At 36.4% G+C, this 11,475-nt stretch overlaps 1 protein-coding gene across 1 annotated transcript; it reads left to right on the forward strand.

Annotated features, from left to right (window-relative positions):
* The first annotated feature begins 6,061 nt into the window (after positions 1–6,061).
* Positions 6,062–10,037, forward strand: adipoqb (adiponectin, C1Q and collagen domain containing, b). The gene is made up of 3 exons (XM_016252241.1): positions 6,062–6,142; positions 6,422–6,714; positions 9,220–10,037. The coding sequence occupies exons 2-3, from the start codon at positions 6,423–6,425 to the stop codon at positions 9,756–9,758; spliced, it is 831 nt and encodes a 276-aa protein (XP_016107727.1). The 5' UTR covers positions 6,062–6,142; position 6,422; the 3' UTR covers positions 9,759–10,037.
* The last annotated feature ends 1,438 nt before the right edge of the window (positions 10,038–11,475 follow it).

Here is an 11,475-nt window from a genome sequence, read left to right on the forward strand (position 1 = left end):
CAAAATCTTATCTCTGCTGAACTGGTGTCGAGCTACTTTAAGCAGTAAACATAAGCTAAGATTCTCTGCTTTGTGAGTTCTCTCAGGTGAATTTAAATCACTCGTAAAACGAGTTTGAACTTGAAACTTCATGCAACCCCATCAACTCTCATTCTAAAGATACTGTAAGTTTGTGTGTATGTGTGTTTTAGCTTAGTTGATGTAATCTAGAATAGCCAATAAACTTCTTGTTTCATTTATAACGAATCTGTCATGAATCCGGTCCATGAACTTCCAATTTCATTGACTCTCGCACTACACACTTGCTTGCTACACCCCAGACTACATTTCCCATCATGCATTGCACTGATTGCACTCAGCACGGATTGCACACAGCTGTTTACACTGATTGCACCCAGCTGCTTCATATCACTCCCTCACTATTTAACACTCACTCTGATCCCTTCCCTCTGCCGAGTATTGTTTCAGCGTTTATCACTCCCCTAGTGATAGCTACACTACAGAGCCCTCAGTCGTTTCCCAGCCTTAGCCTTAGCCGCTTTCTCGGTTTCTGATCTTCGCCTGGTTTCCTGGATTCCTCCCCTAGTTTTGCCCCTTCTGATTCTGTGTGCAGTTCATCGACCCACGCTAGCCCTAGGATTATTCTTGTGTTTTGCCCGCCATATACCTGTCTGCCTCAGTTTGACCCTGCCTGCTTTATGACCATGTCTCTGTCTTCTCCACAATAAAAGCTTTGCAAATGGATCCGCACATCTCACGTCTCGTCAGCCCCGTAACAGAATCATTGTTTGGTGTCATATAATTTGGAAGTTCAAACTTTTGCCAAGATCAACGTTACCTCTCTAAGAGCTTACAAATTATTAACCCGTGGCCAGGGAGAATATACATATTCAATTTGTTAAAATATATTGAGGTCACGGCTCGCTGGACGACCCTTGATTTAAAGTGTAAAATAACAAATTTGAAATCGGTTTAATCAGGTGAACTAGGAATTTTCAGATCCGAGTCCTATCAAAACCTGAATGAATGAATAATAATGAATTCCCTTAAAATTAAGTAATCAAAGTCATTACACACCTCCGAGCTGCATTAAGCAGTCTGTGTAAATATACATTGACGCCACTTGGAGGTATATTGATGCAAGCAAACAATGCTTGTAACTCAAACATTGTGAGATGGAATGTTTTCACTTGCAATTTCAGCACACAGTAAGCTAGCAATCTTTAAGCAATGTTGCATTGTAAGGTCAGTATCCACTTACATTATTATTATTAGAGGATGTCATTCGCTCATTACCAAAACTCCATGTTTGACACATTCAAATCTTTAACATGAAAATTATATCCACACATCTTCCAAACAAATATTCAATATTATATAACAAAAACTGAGGAAAATATTTTCTGGTGCAAGGCTTACACATTACCTTAAATTATGAGGAACAAAGTTTTATTTAAAAGGTCAGCATTAGGGCAGTTACTATAAAGAATCAGAATATGACAAATTAGCAAGAGTATTCTTCCAGTGGCACTGTAATTCTCTAACCTTGCCTCTGTAATTGGTCTCATAAGTGTAATAAGGTCACATATCTCTACTCGCACTGAAAAACTAATGAACCAAAATTCCAAGGTGTAAAGTTGAATTTTTTGCTGTAAGAGTTGTCAAAGTTTCTGGCTCCATCTGAAACCCAGAGTTCTTTTAGAGAGATAACAAGATTCCTCTCCAGCACATGGCCGAGGGTCATCTTTGTAATTAGACTGGATTATTTTAGCCCTTTGTTACAAACTACTCCATATAAGGTAGTTAGTCATTGGAGTCTGCAAATGCAACTTTGTGTTTCATTATCACATCAATAGATTTACATTCTTCAGTTTACTTTGCTTTGTTGCCTTTCTTAAGTGGGCTGCGGTGGAAACAATATTACCACACAATGCTGCATGTTGACAGCAATGCAGAAAACATCTGGTATCCAGCCTCCATATTAGGTTATGTCTTACGTGAAGTATTGTCAGATCAGTAAAATAATTGTTTGGAAGGATTCTATGAGGTCTTTTGATCCCATTCTTTAATGCCAAGTTAACATAGCAGACAACCAATGCAACAATATCACGGGATAGCTCACAACCCATTCACAACTTCACAACTGTTTGCGAGTTCTTGTCTCAGCAGAAGTCATGTCATCAATTCTTCTGAAAATAATAAACAGTCCCGAGGTAATATTTTGCATTTATACAAATGTATTTGAGAGAGTGAAAGGTAAAGGTGAAAGATATGCATGCTGAAGCAACTTTATGTCCATAAGAATGTCACAGATGTGAAAAGCAAAATAATCAAGACACGTGTACTTCCAAAGTATTTGGTGACCAGGTCTTTTGTGGAGCAATTGTTTATTGATCACATGTGTATTCAACTGTAATTAAAACCCTTGAAACAATTAGGTGTAGAACCAACTGAATTAATCAACTGTATTAAATAAATTCTCTCATTGTGTTTTTAACCTAATTCAACAAGCCAATAAAAAGTAAAAAAAAAAAGAAAAAAAAAAAAGGTCGGCCAGTTTCTACTTTGTCTGAGGAACATTTGAAACTGCTGGAAGAACTGTCGTATGGCTTTTATTAACACTATCAGTACATTATACCATACATAAGTTGGTATTTATATAAGAGTATTTAAAATACTCTCATGACCTGTACAAATTTATTTTTCATTGTTTTTGTCCATACAATGAAAGTCAGTAGGGTTCTTCAAAACAACTTTGTAAAAAGACAAAAAGGTAAATGATGCTGATAGAGTGAATAATGACATATTTATTTATTTGAGAGAACTGCCCCTTGTGAGAAAGCAATGCACGTAATTAATTTAGTTATCACTTGAAATCTTCAAATCTAGCATATCCATATTTTTAAAGTGTACTTGCAAATAGATTAATATTAATGAGATAAAAGGCCACTTTTACTTAGAGTACACTAACATACTAAAACACATGTAAAGTATTTGATTATTATTTTAACTGTAATATTTTATTCAATATTACATTATTAAATTTAAAGTCATTATTACAAATGTGTAATTACAAATACGTAATTATGTCATAAGGGTCATTTTTTTCAATTTCAATCTGAATGAATAAGCTTTCCATTGATGTATGGTTTGTTAGGATAGGACAATATTTGGCTGAGATACAACTATTTGAAAACCTGGAATCTGAGGGTGCAAAAAAATCTAAATATTGAGAAAATCACCTTCAAAGTTGTCCAAATGAAGTTCTTAGCAATGCATATTACTAATCAAAAAAGTTTTTATATATTTACAGTAATAAATTTACAAAATGTCTTCATGGAACATGATCTTTATATTCTAAAGATTTTTGGCACAAATGAAAAAATAAAAAATTTTGGCCCATAAAATGAATTGTTGGCTATTGCTACAAATATATCCTTGCTATGACGGGATTTGTGGTCCAGGGTCGCATATATTTAAATACACGACATACATGTTTCAATAGAAATTACAAAGTATATTTTAGCTTACAGTGAATGCTTGTCTGTACAGAGATTAGACAGTACACTTAACCATATTTCAAAGATAATACTGTATATAATAGATAATTATAAAATTACATATAAAGATGCATTTAAGACGCATTTAAGTCCTACTTAAGTGGGTCAAAAAAGCACTCTTTTGTTCAACAAATTGTATTTAATATAAATTGAAACTATAATAAACATGCAAGTAGTATCCGAAAACATTACATTCTGTTTAAACCATATTCTTTTAAAGTATATTACAGGCTTCTTACACTTTAAAATTTCATTGATATCTCTCTTTTGTTATGAATTTTGATGAAGTCTCTTTTATTTGAGACTTACATCCTGGGACAAGGATGTGAAGAATAATGAGAAGGGCTGTGAATTGTGTCAACAAAAAGCTAATAGAGACCAATTAAGATGATGGATATCTAAGATGAAAACAGCAGTGATCTTTTTTTTTTTTCGTTGGAGTTGAGCCTTAATTGGCCAGGTTCTCAAAAACCTTTTAAAGTGAACACGTATCAGACTTGTATCAGTACAATGGTTCAAAATAAATACACATGTCAGTGAAGTGGATGGAAAAGTGTGTGGGAAAAAAATAAAGTGCTTCTACTTGTCATTGCATAAGCCTCTGTGTAATAAATCTCTGTGTAAGGCCATTTAGAATACAGACCTACAATGTACCACAGCTATTAAAGGGTGAAGTTCTCACTAATCCAGGTTCATTGTAAAATGGTCTACTGTATATGTCTGCACTGCAGATGTGAAAAAAAAACAAGTTTAGTCTTATACATTTTTGAAACAAGACACTTCAAATGTGTGCTGAAAATAAGTAAATGGATTCAATTTGAAGAAGCCCATTAGGGAGTACAATGATATTCTCACAAAAATACCTTTATGTGGACAGCAGCTTCCCCAGGCAAGTCTTATTCTTCAAAAGGGTCTAGAAGTACCTGATTTTTCTCAATTTATTGTCAATTTTGTGTGTATTATTAAAGCAGGATGCATATAAAAGATTTTTGTTGAGACGTGACTAAGCAATCATATTGCGAGGACAATCTGGAGAAAATGTGCTCAACATGACATTGTGAATTGCATCAGCATCAGCTCAAGGTTTACCTTGAACACCTGCAGTAATCCTTTCTCTCACTGCAAATATTACAATACAATTCAATTTCTCCTTATATAGCCTGAGGTACAATTCTTCCATCCTCTCTGATTTTGTGTTTGACCACAGCAATACTGTTATTATTAATATTATGACAGTTATTGTTTCATATATTGAAATTGTTATGTCACAATATTACTTATTCATAATTTACTTTAAATAAATTAGAAATAATTTAAAGAATTAAGTGGTAATTAATTGAAAGAGCTATCGTTAAAATATTTAATAATTTATAAGAGGGCTTTATCTATAACCTTTACTAGATCTACTGCTCTGATAAAAGCAGCTTGTGTGTGCATATAATTTCTTCCATTATTCCAAGGAATCAAAGTTGGTGCCGTAAGTGAGTTAAGAATTAAGATGGAAGTATGGAATTATAACAATTATTTTCATGCTAATTATCCTTTATCAATACCTTCTTTACAGGTCTGCTAATTTTTGGCCATCTGTTGTACTAATAAGCCAGTCTGGAACTTCTGCTTCTGGCATCTAACCAAAGCTAGTTTTAAATCTGTGTGATTTATTGTAGATTTTAAGGTAAAGGTTGAGAATGTGAGTACTTGAGATGGCTGACTAACACTTTAGTGCTTGAGTTATGAAAAGCTTATTACCAGATGAACAAGTACTGCCCCCATCTGGTTGGTTTTTACCATCGTTCTTCCAGTTTCATTTGTGTACAGATATGCCATATTCTGTAATAAATGATGGCTTAAATGTTTTGTACAGGCTGATCTTTCTTAATAGGACAGAAAATTCTGCTCCAAGGAAACTAAATTATGCTATTAGTTTTTCATCAAATATGATGGGACCAAGACACCACAAGAATAATGCGTTTTGTAATTTATAAATAATAGACAATTACAGATATTATCTTACCAAGAAAACACCATGTAGTGAAGTCATTAAATGCACAACTTTGCTTCCAGAATGAGACTTTCTGACTCCTGAGTGAAAATGAAGAGGGCATTAGGAATTTTAATAACTGTATGCACAGGGTATATTGAAACACTAACACTTGCTATCTGTAACTAAATACAACAATATATTATTATTTCAACTACACTCTTATTGTGTGCAATTTGAAACTGTGCCTACATAAAAAGAGAATGGTTTTGAGAACTTAGTTTAGTGCATGAAACTTCACTGAAGGATAAAGGAAAACTGCCATGACACTTGATAATTATGTTTCTCTTGCTTACATTGCATTCATATTATACTGCAGAAAATAAACTTTCTTTTAACAATGTATGTCAGACTAGTATCAGATTGGATAAAGTGATCTGCTGTTCAACGAGCCATAAATACATTTAGAATTTAGACTTGGATAAATATAGTTCAGAAAAGTCCACAGTGATGACAGCACATCACCAACAAAGGCAGTTGCATCGCTCAGTGGTTGTTCTTAATGTTCTGTCCTTCTGCAAGACTTACACTTACAGACCAGGTAAGAAAGCCAGGTTTTCATAGCATTATTTTAATATAGTCTATATATCAGCAAATATAGGTTTGACATCACTAAAATGTTTTGAAATTTCCAATCGCATCAAGCAGTTTAGGTTTAGAGTTAAGTTATAACATTGTGTTCAAAAGTCTTAACAAAAAGTGAAACAACTGATACTTTGGGAAGTGCAACATCTCATGTTTTATATATGACATACAACACAAACATATTTATAAGTACAAAATGCTTATTTCAATTCTTGGATATTTCATTTGACATTAGTATGACGCTGCTATGGAAGATCTTATTGGGAATCTTTCTCATTGGACGACTCAGTCAATGTCAAGACCTTCTAGAGGAGCATGAAGAGCAGACAGTGTTGGATGAAGGGACTGAGGGAGGAGAGGACGTGGAAGAGCCTGAGGGTCTGGGAACAGATGTCAGTCAACCTGATCATAGACAGCCATGTGCCATGTGGATGGGAGGTGTTCCTGGCACACCTGGGCACAGTGGAAAACCTGGAAGAGATGGCAGAGATGGGCGTGATGGACTGAGGGGTGAGAAAGGAGATAAAGGTTAGAGTATGCTCACTTTATACAGTTTGGAACTTTGCTAGATCATTTGTCTGAAACATACAGTGCTTCTGACTTCTGTAAGTGACATCTGTGAACAAATAATTATAGACCCCCCTTCAAAATTTCTCTCTTAATTTTCTTAATGTTACTGGTGTTGTTTTTGTGAATGATTCATGTTGCTCCATGTCTGAAACCACCTTTTATCTTGGTTTCAGGTCTTTACCAATGGCTTGTTACACAAAGCTATTTAAACAAACTCTTAGTTTCAGAGTAGGTTTAGAGTTGAAAAACAAACAAATCCAACCCAATTTAGATGAGGCCTGTACCATGAAGTTAGTTGAACAAACTCAGGGTAACAGAACACACAAAACCAAAACCAATCCAACCAGGCTTTGTCGGTACCATTGCACTAATCATCAGCTTTTCTTGTCAGCTCAGGCTTTGATCCTAGAAAATATCTGGAAACTCCCTACTACCAAAACCAGCTTTGTGAAATAGGCCACAAGAGATAAGGGCAGTGTAAATAATGTTATCCAATAATCAAACATTAAACATAAATGTTTAAATAGTATTTTCGCTTCACATCAGAGTGTTGATCTTTACCGACTGAAATAAATAAATTAATTAACTTAAAGTAAAAATTGACTGAAAACTAAATGTTTTTGTTTTTTTCTAAATAAGAATTATTTATCGTATGCTGATGAAGCTTTTGTTTATGGTGAAATTAAGTGGTAAAAAGCCATTGATATAGGGTACACTGAAAAAATGGGGAAACCACACTTATCGACAAATGCACTCAATTATATAATTTGTAATCTATAAAACTAAAATGTTTATCTTTCAAAGTGGAACTTCAGTCAGTGTTGATGCTATGGCAATTCCTCCGGTGTTGCTGGCATCTGAAGCATGTCTGCAAATACGTCAGTTCAGTTGGCTGATGGCAGTGACATGACAGAGCATGACGTAAGCAGTGTCATAAAAGGTCACATGTCATGGAATCCCCAGCATCTTTGTCTTCAGGAAGCCATTTGTATCATCTGCCTAGGATTGTAACACGCTCAGTCAGCTCTCAAGGGAGCTGGGTGTGCTCACAGTGAGGAAGCTCTTCTCCTGTCCGGCTCTCTTTTAGGGGGATGGGCGGTGACTTCGATAATAGATTCCTGTGTGTGCATGTGAAAATCTCGACCTCTGTGTGTGTTTGTTTGGAATATAAAGGGTCTGTTTCAAATCAAAATGGAAAGGAGGTTTAGAAGATGTCATGCCATGTGAAAGATTACACCAGGTGACACACAGGATTTGTATCATCTGCCTAGGATTGTAACACGCTCAGTCAGCTCTCAAGGGAGCTGGGTGTGCTCACAGTGAGGAAGCTCTTCTCCTGCCCGGCTCTCTTTTAGGGGGATGGGCGGTGACTTCGATAATAGATTCGAAGATGGAGCTGCCAAAGGAGCTTGAAGCAGGCTTGGCCTTTTCTCAGCCATCCCTCGCTAGCTCCGCTGTTCTCATGCCTGATCTGGAAGCCCACTCGGTGGCCTCTATGATCTGGCGAAGAGCATGCAATTGGCCCAGTCTAGCTCTGAGGAGCTAGATGTTTTGGGAAAAGAGGCAGAAGTATCCAGTGAGCTCGCCTCCTCCCTTGAACCTGCTTACAATGAGTTGGTGGAGATTATGGCCCCCACCTTGGCCAGGCTAAAGTTATACTTATTGGCAGAGAGAGGAATCAGCTAAAAGCAGGCTTGATAAGCTTCCTCACAAGCCATAAATGCTCCCCACGGTGAGCCATTTCTCCTCGATCCTTACCAGGAATTGGTGAGATTGTGGGAGAAACTGTACTCAGCCCGTGTTCCTGCCTCTTCTACATCCAGTTGCATTTTCATGAAAGGCACCCACCTTGCCCTCAAAGCCCTGTCAGACTACATCAAGGCTCATGGCCAAGGCTTACACAGTGGCCAACAGGCTGGTGGTGCGCTGCACACCATGCTGTTGTTGCAGGCCTATCAGGCCCAACTTTTGAGGGTCTTTGCCCTTTGTGCCACCAGGTAGGTAGGCTGGGCCACAGAGCAACATCTTTGGCTTATCCTTTTAGGGCTCAAAGAGAAAGAAAGATATTTGCTCCTTGATGCCCCAATCACACATTTTTGTCTTTTTGGCACCACCTTTGAGACTGTGGTCCAGAAGTTAAGGAAGGTGAAGGTTATGTCGGCGGCATTTGAGCTGCACATCCCTTGCCATGGTCAGGGTCCTTCAGTCCTCTCCTCTGACTCTGCTCATATAGTCCCAGCTGGAGACAGGGTCAGAAAACAAGCATTGCAGCCCAGACCCTGTCTCTGAGGAGTCATGTTTGAGGTGGCAAACTTGTACGAAGCCCATGAATGATCTTAGGGAAGTAAGACATCAAAAGCCAAAGCACTAGGATCCTTCCAGGCTTCTGATTCTGATCTTGTAACAACCTATTTAATTGAGTTGTACGACTGCTAAAGTATATAATGATTCTATTTTTTGCAGGTGAAGCAGGTGCGAAAGGAGATCCTGGACAGAAGGGAGACATTGGCCCTGCTGGACCAAGAGGCTTTCCTGGGAACCCAGGTCTGAAAGGGGCCCGTGGTGAAAGTGCTTTGTCTTACCATTCAGCCTTTAGCGTAGGTCTGAGTGAGCTTGTTCCCACCACCAATGTGCCAATCCGCTTCAACAAGTTCTTCTACAATGACCAGCATCATTATGATGACGTTTCCGGAAAGTTCCGCTGTGCTCTGCCAGGAGTGTACTTCTTTACTTATCATCTCACCGTCTACACTAAAGATGCAAAAGTCAGTCTCTACATGAATGACAAGACCATCATGTTCACCTTTGACCAATACCAAGAGGCCAACGTGGATCAGGCATCAGGTTCTGTTATCTTGCGTTTGGAGGCAGGAGATGAGGTATGGCTGCAAGTCTATGGAGATGAGGCATTTGGGGGAGTGTATGCAGATAACACCAATGACTCTACCTTCTCCGGTTTCCTCCTGTATCCTGAAATTCCTGCATCTGCACGGAGACGTTGACAATACCTAAATTAATTAATTTGGTTATTTTTAGCATTGGGAGATGTGATTCAGTTTTGCACCAAGCTATAGTTTTGAGGTTCAGCAGTATTGCATGTCATTTGAAATCCATTTTTATTGCTGTTTTACAGCGTTTCAGACATAATGAATCTGCTTTTGTTCTTGAATGCCTGTTTGAGAATAATAGTATAGTATGTTTGCTTCCCTATAATAACTAAGTGCTAGGGCTGCACAATTATGACAAAAATCATAATTTACAATTATTCCCTTGAAATTGTAATTGCGATTATTAATTACGATTATCACAATTTACATTGAATGATGTTTATACCATTGTTTGATGCAACGGCATGCCATATTTTATATGAAAATAAACAAGCTGAAAACACTGTAACTGAAAAACTTTTAGTGCTTTTCAATAGTATTAAGCCTCAAATGTCAACTATACGTTGGTTTCTTCTTTAAATTATAAAAAAAAAACGTAAAAATATGAATGGTATGATAAAACTAAAATGAAAACAATGGAAAAACCCTTAAGATAACATGTAGAAAGAAAAAACACATCTTAAGCACACAGAATAACATGAGGACTTTGAACGATTACGTAATTGTGGCATCCATAATTGTAATCGCGATTAGAAATTCGATTAATTGTGCAGCCCTACTAAGTGCCAAATGATTCAAAATTGTTGATGAGTTGCCAAGTTTAGAGGTACCCCCTATAAAATCAAAATGTTTCCAGACCAATTTTTTTTATTTTTTTATTTTACCACTAAGCATGCAGCTGCATCTTGGACAGTGATTTCAATTAATATATCGACATTTCTATTCTGTTTTTCAACCTTTTTTCAACTTTACTTATTTATATATTTTTAAACTTACTGTATCATATTCAATACATGAATTTCTAAGGCCTCTATATTGTCAGCATGGTTATTTAGCCTAGTTGCCCTTTGTCATCTGATTGATTATAAACGATTATAGCTAAAAGGCTTTTCATAATATATATATTTTTAAATCCTCCTTCAGGTCATGAAACACATATTTTTGCTGTGTGCTTCAGGCTTTTGAGAAATGGTTATTTGTACATCTCTCAATCATCTATACACATTGCATTTGATGTTTTGCCCCCCACAAAGACTACAAACAGATACATACATACAGATTATGCTTTAATGTTTGATATCAGATTATGCAAACTTTGAAATAAATTTGTCTTTAAAAAATATTTATTTATTTATTTTTGCAGGCCAAAATCATTGACCAAAACAATGTTTAATTCTTCAATGTCATGTTTCATAACGTGCACGCAATGTGGATAAACTACAACAGGTAAATTTTCAGCTGATGCATGAATTTCACTAAACAATATTTATAGCACCTGTCATCCAATGTCAATCACAATAAGCTTTGTGCTTTGTTACTTTTAATTTGAAACAAAGTATGCCCTATCAGTTTTCAAATTCTGTCAATTTTATCATGAAATAGAGGTGTGTGGGGCACAAACTAAAGCAGGGTTAGTAACAACCATGGTTTAAAGATTTCCACACATGCTAACGTAACAAAATGTACAGTATTTACTAGTTGCAATATCAACACTATCTAAAGAAAGAAACTGTGCCAAAATTCATAATCTTTTGAAGATATCGCTGAACATTTATTTAACCATAGCAAAAGTACGTTTCTGGCTGAAGTAAATTTTTCATCTCAGTTTTTA

The sequence above is a fragment of the Sinocyclocheilus grahami genome, unplaced genomic scaffold, assembly GCF_001515645.1.
Source record: "Sinocyclocheilus grahami isolate Dianchi unplaced genomic scaffold, SAMN03320097.WGS_v1.1 scaffold1095.1, whole genome shotgun sequence".
Classification (NCBI taxonomy): Eukaryota; Metazoa; Chordata; class Actinopteri; order Cypriniformes; family Cyprinidae; genus Sinocyclocheilus; species Sinocyclocheilus grahami.